This window comes from Argentina anserina, chromosome 4, assembly GCF_933775445.1.
Source record: "Argentina anserina chromosome 4, drPotAnse1.1, whole genome shotgun sequence".
NCBI classification, from domain to species: Eukaryota; Viridiplantae; Streptophyta; class Magnoliopsida; order Rosales; family Rosaceae; genus Argentina; species Argentina anserina.
In genome coordinates this window covers 22,471,452-22,486,644 of record NC_065875.1, presented here as the reverse complement: position 1 = coordinate 22,486,644, position 15,193 = coordinate 22,471,452, and the positions used below count along the sequence as shown (strand labels likewise).

Here is a 15,193-nt window from a genome sequence, read left to right as displayed (position 1 = left end):
ATCATCCCACAGCAATTGAATCTGAATGGTCGTCGTTGGAACCATACGCGTCCCCATGCAAAGAAAGTGCGTTTTTCACAAGGACTTGCTATTAGAAAAATTATTTAATGGCGGCTATAACTGGTATTCTACTGATTTTTTGTAACATCAATTTTGATTTCAAAGTCCACACAGATAGGTAACGCTTCCGTCGACGTTTCAAAACCATGATCAAAATTCAAACACAATGTAACAGCAAAATTCAGAGTTCGCATCCCACAAGGAAAGTTCTTCTTTCCATCAATATCTACGTTATTATTCCCTTCCTATTTCACATAACAACCCAAATCAGTCTTTGTTTCTTACTCTCTTCAACTGAATAGAGGGTTTTATAGTCACCGAAAATCTGGGTTGTAGATAAAGATTTCGAGGTAAAAAAAAGATTCACAACGCGTTTCATCTACATTAATATTTATAAATATTCATTTCTCCATTTGCAGAATGGGGAGAAAGAGTCATACTCGTAGTCCTACTACGAACGCCTACCCCATGGGTGTTTAGCTAGAAAGGTATAATTAGAAGCTTTCATCGATCATCATATATGGCCTTAAATTCAAGACCGACACCATACCCTTTCTCATTTCTTCTTCCTCTCTCTGTCTTTGCTAAAAAAGGTCCCTGGTGAGACTTACCCTTTTTCTCTTCCTGGGTTTTAGTTCATACTGATACAGTCTTAATCTGTATCAAAGATTTTCATTGATATATACAAGCTTCGTATATTTACAGAGTCTGTTTTGTCAATTTCCTTGGTTCTTCTTATCATTTGATTCAACTTGGGGGATTCCTAGTTTTGGTATTGAGGTTTCTTGTATATTCGTTAATTTACAAGAGATGAAGAGTGGTGGTGGTGCTACTACTCAGAATCTGAGCACCGTAAAATTTGTTCCGAAGCTCATCAAAGTTCAATTCCATCATCTCATCAATGTCCTCTCTTATTTCCTATTCTTTGGTGTTGGAATAACCCTTGGGATGATCCTCACCTTCTATCTCAAAGACTTTTCTTTCAGTCTCCAATTGGCTCAATTCTCCTTCTCAACTTCTTCCAACCAAAACATGATAATGCCTAGTGTGACAGCTGCACAAACCAATTTGAGTCACCCCCACCACATTGGTTTACAGAAATTTCTGAAGCCCCCTGAGATTTTGCACGACATGGACGACGATGAATTGCTATGGAGAGCTTCAATGGCTCCTAAGATCTCAGAATATCCATTCCGTCGAGTTCCGAAAGTTGCCTTCTTGTTCTTGACCAAGGGACCTGTTTATTTGGCCCCATTGTGGGAGTTGTTCTTCAAAGGGCATCGAGGTTTCTACACGATTTATGTGCACTCCGATCCGTCTTACAATGGATCGTACCCTGAAAGTCCGGTGTTTCAAGGCAGAAGAATTCCTAGTCAGGTCAGTGTTTATCAATACGGTTTAGGATTGCGACATTTTTATGAGGCATGATAACCAAATTACAGAGGAAAAAGTTCAGTGAAATATCAATGATTTTACTTTTTCAGTTTTACCTGAATGTTTTATTACTGGTTGGAGCAATGGTGAAATTTAGACTTTTAGAGGGAAAGTTGGTTCTGGGAAAGGGGCAAGTTCAACAACTTATAGCACAAAGTTGATCCAAGGTGGATATGCTCTGTTTATGTCAATAAGAGTGCCTTACAGTTAAGACTTAAGACATCCTACCTACTTAACCAAATCCTTGATCTTCAAGTCACTGAGAATAAATCTAAATATATTTGTATGCAAATTATGATCAAAATGATGCAAATAAATGGGTAGCTAGAACTTTAATCACTATGACATAATTTTGGGAGCTCATATTTGTTAGGCCTTGTACTTTTGATAATAATACCTGCAGAGTCATGATGTCATAGTGTTGATCGATGTTCATCTACTGCTAAATTGTTCTCACAACTTCAATTTTTGAAATGCATTGCAGGAAGTGGAATGGGGAAATGTGAACATGATTGAGGCGGAGCGCCGCCTATTGGCAAATGCAGTACTTGACATCTCAAACGAACGCTTTGTTCTTCTCTCGGAATCATGCATCCCCCTGCACAACTTCCACACCATCTATAACCACCTTATGAATTCGAACAAATCATTTGTTGAGGTCTATGACGATCCAAGTAGTGTTGGCCGGGGGAGATACAGTCCACACATGTACCCGAAGGTCTCATTGTCACAATGGAGAAAAGGGTCTCAGTGGTTCGAGATGAATAGAGAACTTGCCATTGAAGTTGTTGCAGACAAAAAGTACTTCCCACTTTTCCAGAAGCACTGCAGAGGCTCATGCTACGCAGACGAGCATTACTTGCCAACATTTGTTCATATGAAATTTCCGGCAAAGAATTCAAATAAAACCTTGACCTGGTATGATTTTTCGAGGGGAGGACCGCACCCTGCAAAGTTCATAAGAACAGATGTGACAGTTGATCTGCTGAAGAGCTTGAGGAATGGTACCAAATGTTTAGATTATCTAATGACCGGCAACACTTGTCATCACCTGTTTGCTAGAAAGTTCACTCCTGGCACTTTGGAGAGACTGCTGTGGTTTGCACCAAAATTGATGCAGTTCAACAGATAGATATCTATACGGTGATGATTCATCAGATTCATCATCACTAATTTATTCATTCTTGGATTGATTAAGTGTAGGGTACAAAATGGAAATTGGTCTTTCGGATTAGTTTAGGGTTCTTTATTTGAAGATTACACAGAATACAGTTCTTTATTTTCTTTGGTCAAGCCTTTTGTTATTCTAAGTACCCCATGAATGATCCATAACCCAACAGATAGCGAAATTGATGCAGAAAAATTTACGGAGACGAATGCTCGATCTTTCGTTTCATATAAATCCTAAAAAGTTCTTCATTCTTGCGTTAAACAGTGAAGTTAAATAAGATGAATTCGAACCAAAACTTGCAGAATGAAGCAACTTGTTTATGAACTATGTTCAGGATCTTCTACTTAAAGAAGGTAAACTGAGGAATAATACTATTGGCAGTCTTTAGAGATGATCTTGTACCCGTTTTTTCTTAACTTGGAATTTACGAGCTTGATAATAGCTAATTATAATCACTAAATGTTATGATCCGATTGTTATGACCTTTTTATTCATTTGGACGTAAGCAAAAATTTCCCAAATAGAACAGAAGTGTTACGTTTTTCTCTTCTATATCCAATTTATGGGAAATACTAAGGAATAAAATAAGAATCCTGATTTCCTAAACCTCAAGTAGTCAAGTTATTAATCTTTTTGAGCTGTAATCAAGGTTTTGATTCTGATTTTTCTCACAAAAGAAAATAGAACGAAATCAAGCTTCGATTTCATCTCTCACATAGTCACAACTCACATTCCAAATAAATCTAAACTTCCTAATGCAGACAGGTCGAAATAGAGAGCCACGCCTCTCTCCCGGCCGGCCTATCTATTCCATTGGTTGCTCCAAAAAGTCGTCCGAGGCACGTATAAACTATACAGCCATATATATATATTGGTCAAATTCTCTCTGCCTTGGAGAGCCACCTTTCTTCACCGCCATCACTTTCCCTAAGCAGTTTTACTTTTCTTTCTTCATTCTTCTCTTTGTTTCTTCAAACACGTCGATCCCAAAGCTTCTTAAGATCAAGAACCCTCTCGTGTATAGTTTCATAAAGCTAACCTCAATATGAAGGATCATAACCACAACCCTTCAAAGTTCTTCCCTAAGCTAATCAATGTCCAAGTCCACCTCCTCAATCTTCTCTCTTGTTTCCTCATCTTTGGGGGTGGTTTACTCCTCGGAATCGTACTTGCCTCTTCTTATCTCAAGGACTCTTCCTTTATCTTACAAATAGCCCAACTATCAATCTCATCATCATCATCATCATCATCATCTCCGTCCAATAATGCCGATATTACACATGAGCTATATAGTCCAAATGACAGTGTCACAATGTCTAACATGACCGAAGTTCATGTTGGAGCGTTCGAGGAATTTCTAAAACCTCCAAAGGTTTGGCACGACATGGACGATGAGGAATTGTTCTGGAGAGCTTCCATGGCCCCTCGGATATCAGAGTATCCATTCCACCGAGTTCCAAAAGTTGCGTTCATGTTCTTGACAAAGGGACCAATTCATTTGGCCCCATTGTGGGAGAAGTTCTTCCAAGGGCATCAAGGCTTGTACTCAATCTATATCCACTCAGATCCGTCTTACAATGAATCCTCTCACACGGAAAGCCCCATTTTTCATGGCAGAAGAATCCCAAGTCAGGTAGTTTTTCTGCTCATCACTTCAAACTGTATACATAGTCCCCTAGTATATTTTCATGATCTCTTTCGTAATCTATAGTTCAATATTTACATTTTTGGTCGAGTCTTATTTGATCTAAGCCATGATCAACTAGCATAGGTCATAACATATCATTTACCTGAAGAAGCAAATAATTGAGGGTTTACACATTGTGATCTGCAATTAGTCTCTACATTTCTACCTAGCTAGATGTCTTCAATTTCATAAGAAGTAAGATTTGGAGGGAAAAGTAATTTTGGAAGGGGTGAGTAAATTTGAGCAATATATAATGTAACAACTTGATTGACTGAAAATTCTAAAGCCAAATGTGAAGGCATTTGATTACTTGCTCAAGAAGTCTTTCCTCTGTTTAGACATTTGAGAACGTGTTAAACAGTTAAACTACCTTCTTTAAATCACAAAACATATTAACATTTTGCTCATCATTTCATTAGAGATTGTTCTTATCGTGTACTCTATATCTATTGCAGAGAGTAGAATGGGGACATGTGAACTTGATTGAAGCCGAGAGCCGCCTAATCGCGAATGCACTTCTGGACATTTCAAACCAACGTTTTGTTCTGCTTTCAGAAGCATGCATACCCCTCTTCAATTTCTCCACGGTCTACTCTTACCTCATGAACACCAACCAGACTTTTGTACAGGTCTATGATGATCCAAGCGCAGTTGGGCGTGGCCGATATAGTGAAAGCTACTACCCTCAAATCACATTGGATCAGTGGAGGAAAGGGTCGCAGTGGGTTGAAATGGATAGAGACCTTGCGATTGAAGTTGTTTCAGATCAAAAATACTACACAACTCTCCAAAAACTCTGCGTAGGCTATTGCTTTGCAGATGAGCATTACTTGCCAACATTTATGAACATAAGATTTCCGGAAAAGAATTCAAATAGGAGTGTGACCTGGGTGGATTGGACTAGAGGCGGACCTCATCCTGTCGAGTATGCAAGCACAGATGTCACGGTTGAGCTTCTAAACATTCTGAGGACTAGCACCTGGTGTGAATACAATGGAAGGGGCACAAATGTTTGTTTCTTGTTCGCGCGGAAGTTTGCGCCAAATTCTTTGGATAACCTACTGAGGATTGCACCACAGGTAATGCAATTCGACACAGACATAAGGAGTACTAGTTAGTATTGTTAGATTGGATATACTGATTGAGTCTAGAGTACAGAACGAAAATGGTCATGTAGCATTAGCTCTTTTATGCCAATCTTTTTCTTTCATGGGTGATTGGAAACCCAATCATAGCGACATTTACCTTTAAATTTTGGCTAATTAGAAGCGGGATACGCAATTTATACCAGCTCAAATTTACATATTTCATCACTCTATTATAGTCCCAAGCATTTCTTAGATAAGGGAGATATCCTGCCTCATCGGATGAGGGCGCCCTACCTGTCCGGCAGGGAATCCAGGGATAATCATTCCGGTCGTTTATGCACCTATCCCTAATGGAATTGAGAATGAGTAAGAAAAGGATTCTCCAACATATCACCACCATTTTCCGATTACGTACCTCTTATTCTGATTATTTGAGTTGTATCCGGAATATTCATCAAACAAGTTTTCACGAATGAATCCATCTCGAGTGCGGAGAATCTATTTAGGATAGAACTGTGAGCAAAGTTGATAACATTTGCTGATAATAAAACTCTGTATCCCATGGCTTACACCCCAAACCAAACACATAACATGAAAAAGCAAGTTAAGAAATTGGAACTGCCTAGCTAAACCCTAAACCGATCAAAGTGATCTAAGAGCTTTAAAATCCCATGATTTACAACGTAGTGTCATCATCATCGTTAGTGGTCTTCACTGACTTGCTCCGCAAGTGTCCTCCGACAATGCAGGGGACTCCGTCATGGAATCACATGCCTCATGAGGCGGCGACACCGCCACGCCGCGAATCTCATCGATCATCTTCACCACCTGGCTCATCCTCGGCCGTTGATCGGGCATAGCCGCTGTGCAAGCCATTGCCACCTGCAACAGCCCCACCATCTCCTCCTCAATGTCCTTGTACCTCATCAACTCCAAGTCAAACACTTCAGCAGTCCACTCCTCCCTCACCACAGACTGCACCCACCTTGGCAGGTCCACCGACCCACCGTATCCCCCGCCAGACCCGCCATCCACCACCGCAGACGGGCATTTCCCGGTCAACATCTCCAACAGAAGAACACCAAAACCATACACGTCAGACTTATGCGTCACTTTCCGACCATCCACCAACTCCGGAGCTCTGTACCCACACGACCGCGGCGCCGAGGCCGTGGAAGGCGAAAACGCCGATAGTCCGAAGTCAGAGACACGAGCATTGCCGGTCTTGTCCAAGAGAACGTTGGTGGATTTAATGTTCCCATGAGTGAGCTTAAGAGGAGCGCAGGAGCTGTGAATGAAAGCCATACCCCGTGCAGCTCCGGCTGCAATTTTCAGCCTGGTGGTCCAGTCCAGTGGGGTTCGTCCAGGGCCTCTGTTACCTATAATCCAAAACAACCCTAGTAAGATGATGATGATAATTACATGTATCAATTTCCAAACAAAGCCCTAGGGCTTCAGTTTTTGGTCCTATTGAACCAGAAAACAGGGAAAGAGACTGGTCACTTAAGCATCAAAGAAAGCAAAATAAAGATTAAAGATGGAGACTATAAAAGCACACAGGGACAGACTGTCCTCACAGCTCGTTCCGCAAATCGTAATTATGTGCTTTTTTCCTGTTCACTTTGTCTTTAATGGCTCAGAAGCCTACTAAAGCAACTGTGGACCGCCCATCCCTAATTATATAAGATCGATTCTTAAAACCTAGGGAGGCTGAAGCCGTTGGATTTAGTTCCTTTGCCGCACAAAAACTAATCCGACGACTCTGGCTCTCTAGCCAACAAGCCCCACAAAAGGCTCTGCAGGTCACAAGAATCTGGTCTTTTCCAAAATCCAAACACATCATGGTCCAATAAATTCCAACATCCATGACCAACTTCTATTTCTTAACTAAGATTTTATGGTGCATTGAAACATAAACATGCACTGTTGGTAATTAAACTGATTTACTAATCTACCGTTCATGGAGTTAATCAAACTAACAATGGGATACAGAGATGAAGCAAAACTTACCATGAAGCAGCCAGAACAAGCTACCATTGGGCATGTAGTCATAGACGAGCAGCTTCTCCTCCCTAGCGAAATAGTAAGCCCTCAAGCTCACCACGTTAATATGGTTAAGCCGGCCCAGCACCGCCATGTGCTGCTCGAACTGAGTCTTGCCACCGATTTGAGCGTCCTTGAGCCTCTTCACCGCTACAACATTACCATCGTCCAGCACCGCCTTGTACGCCGTACCGAACCTTCCTTTCCCCAGCATCTCCGCCGAGGCTCGGAGAAGATCCTCCAGCTCGAAACGCCTCACCCCTTCGAAGAACACCATCTGCCCCCTCTCGAACGTCGGCTGGCCGCCGGAGTAGGGGCTCGACGAGTAGACTATCTTCTCCGTCTCCAGAAGCTTCGAGCTGCTCTTCCCCTGCCGCATTTTCACCGACAAGTTCCGCCAGAAGTAGCAGTAGAGTAACAGCGACACTAAGAGGAGCACCGCCACGTCGCCGACGATAATGGCGATCAGCGCCGCCGGACTTATCTTCGAACCGCCGGAGTGGCGTGACGTGGACTTTCCTGATTTAGCTGACGTGGAGGTTGAAGGGAGTGAAGTCGGTGAGGATGCCACTACGGTTGCTGGAATTACAGGGGAGGCAATGGCTCCACCGGATCCGGGTCGGGTCGGGTCGGTGACTGTTTTGCAGTTCTGGAACGGCGACCCGCAGAGACCCGGGTTTTGAGCAAATGCAGACTCGGAGAAGATGGACAACGACTTGGGAATCTCGCCGTAGAGACGGTTGGCCGAGACGTTGAACTCCTGGAGATTCGGGAGGTTGAGGCCGGAAATCGGACCGGAGAATCGGTTGGCTTCGAGGCGGAGCGTGAGGAGGTGAGTCAAATGGTTGACCGTCTCGGGAATTGCACCGGACAGGTTGTTGTAGGCCAGATCGAGGCGGTAAAGGCGGAAGAGTGACGTAAGGGAAGCGGGAAATTCGCCGGAGAATTCGTTGTAGGAGAGGAAGAGGAGCTTGAGGGAGGTGAGGTTGGAGAGGTCGGGAATGGGGCCGGAGAGGCGGTTATGCTTCAGGCTGAGAACTCGGAGCTGAGTCAACCCGGCGAGTGGAGAGAGCGAGCCGCGGAGGGTGAGGCCCTCGAGGACGAGGCGGGAGACGCGGTTGCGGGTGCAGGAGACTCCGGCCCAGGCCGTGCATGGGTCGGAGGAGGAGTTCCACGTGGCGAGGGAGTTGGAGGGGTCTGACGTGGCCTTGAAGGCTAAGAGAGCCGAGGCATCTGGGTTTGAGGCTGCGTGAATTATGGAGATGAGGGAAGGAAGAAGAGAGAGGAAGAAGAAGAAGGGCTTGGCTGCCATTGTTGTCTCTGCAAATGAGAGCAAGAGTGAGACTAAGTGTGAGAGTGAGGAGCTGAGCTTAGTAAAAAAAGAAGCGTTGGGGTGATTATTGTAAATAATGGGAAGTCGAGGGGTTTAAGTAGAGAAAATCTGGGGACTTGAGGTGGATTGATCGAGGGGAGAATGCTGGTGAGATTGTACTTGGTTTTACTGTGGGGGGTTTGACAGTAATGCCCTTGACCTCTCAGTGTCAGTGAGTAGTGTAACGCTTGGGATCCATGTCGCTTCATCGTACTAGAGTGGGGATGCGTTACCCGGTTACCGTCAGATTTATTGCCGTAGATGTTAATGACTTGCTTGTTGAGGAGCGAGAGTGATGGGGAGAGATGAATACACGTGGGAGTTGGGCGTGGCGATCATGAGTGAAGCGTGAGTTTAATAGGCTTAATGTGAACCGTGATACAGGTGATCCTCCGTACTCTCACTAGCGTGTCCTGCCCCCACATGATTCTTTTTTTTTTGAATGGAAACCCCCCATGATTCTTAAATTGAGTCAAATGTTCTAATTCTTGTTTAATGTTGATAGTTGATACGATTAATAAAACGGTGAATAGTAAAAACGTGTTATTAGGTGTAACACGGGGACAGTCGATACCAAAACTTTTTCCATATGTGATGCCGCTAAGTAGCCTACACTACCTAACCAGCCTACCCACTTCTCTCACTCAATTGTCTATTGCACAGCAGAAACTATCTAACAAGCGACAACGAGCATATAAGCCACGCGCACACACACAACACAAGTGTTTACGGGAGTCCGCTCCCAACCTTTAACTCATTAAAGGATCAAAAAGATTACAACGAGTACACAAAGTGCTTTCAGCCTTGATCTACCCAAACTCAATCTGCCTAGCCATTCACTTAGTGCGCCTACACTAATCACTCAACCTAAGGGTACAATGAGGATACAATGAGGCTTACAGCCTTCGCAATTCCGACATGCCCTATCTGCCTAGCTCTCTATTATGTTTCCATCACCCTTACAATTGTTCTCTCCTTGCTTGTGTTCTCACAGTCTCTCGATTGTGATTACATCTCTCGTTCTTTCGTTCTACCAATGACAACCCCATTGGCCTAGGTTATGTTGCACTACAATTGTGCATGGCGGTTGATACCCCCAACCGCCCTTGTGTGATGTGGCAGCCTTCATGCTTGCCAAGCAAGCCTTGTAACTCCCATGACACAGCCCACTGACTTCCCTACTGTGCATGAGTAACTGCTGGTCCTATCTTCAAGCTTGAGTCGCCACCTTGCATGAGTAACCACCCACTCACTTGGATAACTGCCCACTGCTTTGGTAACTGCCTTGGATAACTGCCCACTACATGCTTGGTAACTGCCCACTGCTTGGAAGCTGCTCAGTAACTGCCGTGTATGAGTCATACATGCCCCTGCACGCCAAGTGTCGCAGCCTCTGTCGTCGACTTGCATGCACGCTGTGCGCGCGCATGCTTGCTTGATGCATGTGCTTGTCTGCCATCGTACCCTTCCATGCGTGCTGCTGTCTTGCATCCACGCCTATGATCAGTGCTAACGAGGCTAATCTCTAGCTTATAGGTCTGCCTGCTCCGTGCTAGCGAGGCTAACATCCAGCCAATTGCCTGCCCAGTGCTTGCCGAGGTCTGCTGGCGAGGCTAATCTCCATGCCGTGTCAGATCTGCCCACTTGCTTGTTAGCGAGGCTAATATTCAGCCTACAGGTCTGCTAGCGAGGCTAATCTGCCCGCATATGCTAGCGAGGCTAATCTCCAGCCCAACCCTTGCACTTGTCTCCGCATCCTTTGCATTGCTTGGCACCTGACTCTGTGCTTGTAAGGCTCCTGCTAGTGATGCTAATACACAGCCAATCACTGTGCTAACGAGGTTAATACCTCCGCTATTGATCTGTCTTGCTTCTTGCATGCATTCCTTACATGCGTGAGCCTCGTTGAGGCACGGCCCAATGCTCATGCCATGCCCAGCCTATCAGACTCTAAGGTTGTAACACTAGGCCATATAAGTAAGAATTAAACAATTACACAAAAAGTAACTTAATCGACCCCTAATGTAGTGTCTATACGCAGTGAGATTGGTCTAATGGAAATGTATTAAGCCATAAGTGATGCGAACGCTCCAAGAATGCTCACGGTGATAGGAGGGAGGTCTTTAGTTCGAATCTCAACTCGTGAAAAACACCCTAGCTCACCGACTCACACCCTAACTCACCCGTCTATGAGTAAACGAGAAGAAGAAATGTCTATTTATCCCCTACTAGGGGATCCTAATAGGAGGTAGTCATTGATATAGTATATTTTGTATTGAAAGAAAACTATTAGTGAACATATGTCCTCTCGTGTGGACTAGTGTTAGCTCAACTTACTTAGGTACTGGTATCAGTCCACACACAAACGTGTGGAAAAACCGTTTTTTAGAAAATTAATTCTAAAGTACAGTTATTATAGAGAGAAATTAGATATGTAAAATAACTTATTTATCTATTTTTTTCAAATTTATTTATTATTTATTAATTTGGCTTTTACAACTATATCATTTATATATTGAAAACTGAATTGAATCAATCTATAATATAATATTATTAACATATTTTCACAAAAAATTTAGTTGATAAAGTGTGTTTGAATTATAAGATGAATAACCAAATTTTGTCCCCACGAGCGTAAGTGACTAATCTTCAATTCAAGCAGCAACATTGACTCGGTGAGGGTCATGGTGGTCACGTATGTTTTGAGATTTATTTTATTTTGAAACTAGTTACACCTATGTACTGGGTTTTATATTTTTCTTACTTCCGGTGTGCGTATTCCTGATTCTTATACTTTCTGTATTCTTTACGTACAGTATAGGAAAGGACTGACAAAAGGGTTGATCGTCTTCGTCTAACTCTTTTGAATTGCCATTTCACTTTTACAGTTGTATTGGGAGCCGCTAGAATAATATATCAAATCAATAAGTCATTGCTTGGACTTGCATTGGGAACTTGTTAATGTTATCAAAAGCAGCATGAATGGATTATTACATTGGGCGTATTGTTGATCATTTAGTCCAAAATGAGATTGATCATATAAAACAATAGTAACGACCTAAGTGCAATTTAAACAAGGGGTTAGACCTTGGTAATGCATATGAGACGACTTTATATTATAGTATCTTCTTTCTTTGGGGCAGGTAGGGTTCAAAATTGTCTTCCATGTTGAGAGCTTTGCAAAAGAAAAGAGTAGGTGGGAATTTTAAACTTAGCTTTACAAACCACTTGACACACACACCATTTCAATTTTCAAACAGCGAGATATTTGTACGGGGCCTTCACTATGTTCATGCGCTTCAAGAAGCCTGTGCTCCTCCCTGAGCCCAATTACATTAGCATGGAGGCTGGCTTTGCTCAAGCAATTTTTCTTGCCACTCATTCCTAATTCAAAGAGGAAACCAGAAGGACAAAAGGGAAAGAGAGAAAGCATTTTGATTACTATTATCTTAGAACCAAACTGCACACCAACATGTCATGGAAATCTTCTTTCTTGACGAGGATTTCACCCCTTGTTTTCCTGTCGGAGCTTGGAAGCATGCTGACAAAGTTTGAATGGACACTTGTGCAAGGAACACGGGAAGATTACTAAAGGAAAGTCTTATTGATCGATCACATTGTTATGTAGGGTCGTCATCATACTTGTTCTTGACATGCACAAATTATTTACCACATTAAGATTCCTTTGAAATACAAGTATATTAAATATGGAGTTCTATTGTAGTGATACCAAAGTAGAAGAATGTGGTGATTCTAGGGGTTTTGGAGGAGAAGAAGACAAGTAGGGGTTTGGTGGTATCTCCAAAGAATCAATACTCCCTTCCAACATTTCTATCACTTGTTTCATTGCTGGCCGGTTTGAGGGATCAGTTTGTATGCACCATAAGCTCACAATTATCATCTCCTTGCTCTGAATTTGTCTTCCTCGTTCATGATATTGTGCAAGCCAAGTTCTTGATCCAATTCAAGTCGCCTATATATCCAATGGGGAAAGTATATCTCACTTGTATTTTCAACTTCAACACTAATGTTCCTTCTTCCTCCAACCATCTCTGAAAGCATCATTCCATAGCTGTACACATCGGATTTGTGTGAGACACCACCAAAATTTCTACAAAACACTTCTGGAGCAATGTATCCAGCAGTACCTCTAGCACCCAGCATTGATACAATACTCTCATTTCCCTTGCATAATTTAGCAAGGCCAAAGTCTGAGATTTTCGGCGAGAAGTTTTCGTCAAGAAGAATGTTATGAGGCTTAATATCAAAATGCAAAATTCTTGTGTTGCAACCTCGATGTAGATATGCTAGTCCTCGAGCAATGCCAAGTGCAATTCGTTCCAATGCTTCCCACCCCAACTGTTGATCTTTTTGTCGATTCTTTGTATCAAATATGAACTTCTCAAGAGATCCATTAGGCATGAATTCATATATAAGAGCTCTCTTTGAACCCTCAAAACAATATCCTGACAAGTTAACAACGTTGACATGGGAAGTTCTACTGATGGCTGCAACCTCATTCATAAACTCTTCTCCATTACCTTTTGATGTGTTCAAGATCTTCACCGCTACAAGACAACCATCGTTTAGTTTTCCTTTGTATACACCACCGTAGCCGCCTTGTCCTAATTTATTATTAAAGGAGTTGGTCATTTTCTTCACATCCAAGTAGCTGTATCTCTTAACTTGAATTGGTCCATAGTCCATTTGAAATTCCTGAACAGTTTCATGACTGCGAAAATTGTTCATCCAAAAGAAAGTAGATTTCTCAATAAACTTTCTTCTGAAGCAGCGAATTACAATGGATACTATCAGAAGACCACCTACAACACCTGATCAAGAATTAAATTAATCTCACATTTATGCGGTACGAGATGTCAGGAACCAGCGCTGTAATATTGCCGATTGATATCCAAATTTTGAATTCTGAAACTTGATCATGTACTGGGGCACTTGGAAATGGTTTGATTCCAAGGGTCAAACCGTCAAACACTTTATCATATATATATTTTTTAATTAATTGAAGTGTGATCAAACTTACCTAGTCCTAGGCCCAGTTCAATCTTCACTGCCAATGCATCTCCTGCAATACAAATGGCAAAACACCTAGTTAGGCGTTTTTCCAATAATTATGAAGTTTTTGTTTAGTTTCTTTCCCCTTACCTAGCAGACAATTCCATTTCAACAGGCATCAGCCGCCTGGTTTACTTTTTAGACCAACCAATCTAAATGTATTGCATGAATTAGACCGGAGTCCCTATCATCAATGGTAATAGTTTCTATGGCAGTAATATTTATCTATCTAACAATGAACATAAAACATTGATGATAAACGGAGGAAAACAAGAAGGAAGACACAAAAACACAAAACGTTCATGATAAACATTCATGACAAAGAACTAACCTTTACCGTTACAGCTGACGGGATGAGGCCCATCTGGGCAGAAACATCTGAATTGAGACACATTGAGATCGAAACCACACTTCCCCCCACTGCTCTCGCATTCGCCGCAGTTGTCTGCTATCCATTTCATAACAAACCCTCTTCTCAACACCTCTTGCATACCCAACTTAAGAATATCACTCCCATAATCTTCTACGGTTGTATTAACAACCACTTTGCTTCCACACTTTTCAGACACCTGAGCAAATAGTTTCTGTTGATCCCCAGGAAGCGCCAGAACGGAACTACTAGTCCCAAAACAACCGATTTTGTACTTGGAAAACGACTCATCACCCAAAGCTGAGGTGCAATTATATACCAAAAAGATTTCTTTTTGTTTGGGAAGAAGGTCAAAACGACCAGTAGGAAAGGTTATGTTTGTGACTAAGGGAATACAAGAAGGTGAGTTTGAGTTTGAAAGAGCTTTGTTTGAGACGACAAGAGTTTGGTGTTGGTAATTGATATTGTGAACTATGTAAACATCTCCCGCCAATGGAATTGTAGGGTGTTCTGATAGAGCGTTTTATTAAAACGTCTATAATAAACCCTGTAAAACATCATCGTTAGTATAAAATAAGCAGAGATCGTTCTTTCCGGGGAATTGAAGGGAACTCTAAACTTTTAGTGTTAACAAATAATGAGGGGTTTGAGATTGATTATTAACTACTCAAATAAAACCTAAATTATTATTTACATGATCGACTTCTCTTTAACAAACTTAAACCAAATTTACCATTACACCACATAATTACAAGTTCGAACCTATCATGCATTCTAATTCGACCAATTACATACTTTTTAGACACCAATACAATTAGAGCCTTAGGGGATCATCTAATCATGCAAGATTTCAATTAACATTTAGATTGACTTAGGGCCTAATCTAAATTTGCAT

At 42.1% G+C, this 15,193-nt stretch overlaps 4 protein-coding genes across 4 annotated transcripts; 2 read left to right on the top strand and 2 right to left on the bottom strand.

Annotated features, from left to right (window-relative positions):
- The first annotated feature begins 505 nt into the window (after nucleotides 1–505).
- Nucleotides 506–2,787, top strand: LOC126790975 (glycosyltransferase BC10-like). Its single transcript, XM_050517365.1, has 2 exons — nucleotides 506–1,437; nucleotides 1,979–2,787. Exons 1-2 carry the CDS (start codon nucleotides 871–873, stop codon nucleotides 2,624–2,626), a joined length of 1,215 nt encoding a protein of 404 aa, XP_050373322.1. The 5' UTR covers nucleotides 506–870; the 3' UTR covers nucleotides 2,627–2,787.
- A 923-nt stretch (nucleotides 2,788–3,710) lies between these two features.
- Nucleotides 3,711–5,470, top strand: LOC126792408 (glycosyltransferase BC10-like). Its single transcript, XM_050518832.1, has 2 exons — nucleotides 3,711–4,298; nucleotides 4,808–5,470. The coding sequence occupies exons 1-2, from the start codon at nucleotides 3,711–3,713 to the stop codon at nucleotides 5,468–5,470; spliced, it is 1,251 nt and encodes a 416-aa protein (XP_050374789.1).
- A 494-nt stretch (nucleotides 5,471–5,964) lies between these two features.
- Nucleotides 5,965–8,800, bottom strand: LOC126791802 (probable leucine-rich repeat receptor-like protein kinase At1g68400). The gene is made up of 2 exons (XM_050518290.1): nucleotides 7,451–8,800; nucleotides 5,965–6,819 (listed from the first exon to the last, which is right to left on the bottom strand). Exons 1-2 carry the CDS (start codon nucleotides 8,793–8,795, stop codon nucleotides 6,152–6,154), a joined length of 2,013 nt encoding a protein of 670 aa, XP_050374247.1. The 5' UTR covers nucleotides 8,796–8,800; the 3' UTR covers nucleotides 5,965–6,151.
- A 3,717-nt stretch (nucleotides 8,801–12,517) lies between these two features.
- On the bottom strand, nucleotides 12,518–14,664 carry LOC126791803 (LEAF RUST 10 DISEASE-RESISTANCE LOCUS RECEPTOR-LIKE PROTEIN KINASE-like 2.1). Its single transcript, XM_050518291.1, is given in 4 exon segments — nucleotides 12,518–12,770; nucleotides 12,773–13,687; nucleotides 13,897–13,938; nucleotides 14,260–14,664. Coding segments are annotated over 4 exon segments (1,317 nt in total). The 5' UTR covers nucleotides 14,420–14,664; the 3' UTR covers nucleotides 12,518–12,570.
- Nucleotides 14,665–15,193: the final 529 nt, after the last annotated feature.

What these genes read in the sequence shown, in the direction of transcription:
- LOC126790975 (XM_050517365.1), top strand. Translation starts at nt 871, where the DNA reads ATGAAGAGTGGTGGTGGTGCTACTACTCAGAATCTGAGCACCGTAAAA. An exon ending in GCAGAAGAATTCCTAGTCAG is followed by an intron (nt 1,438 to 1,978) that starts GTCAGTGTTTAT and finishes AATGCATTGCAG; the next exon opens with GAAGTGGAATGGGGAAATGT.
- LOC126792408 (XM_050518832.1), top strand. Translation starts at nt 3,711, where the DNA reads ATGAAGGATCATAACCACAACCCTTCAAAGTTCTTCCCTAAGCTAATC. An exon ending in GCAGAAGAATCCCAAGTCAG is followed by an intron (nt 4,299 to 4,807) that starts GTAGTTTTTCTG and finishes TATCTATTGCAG; the next exon opens with AGAGTAGAATGGGGACATGT.
- LOC126791802 (XM_050518290.1), bottom strand. Translation starts at nt 8,795, where the DNA reads ATGGCAGCCAAGCCCTTCTTCTTCTTCCTCTCTCTTCTTCCTTCCCTC. An exon ending in CTTGTTCTGGCTGCTTCATG is followed by an intron (nt 6,820 to 7,450) that starts GTAAGTTTTGCT and finishes TTTGGATTATAG; the next exon opens with GTAACAGAGGCCCTGGACGA.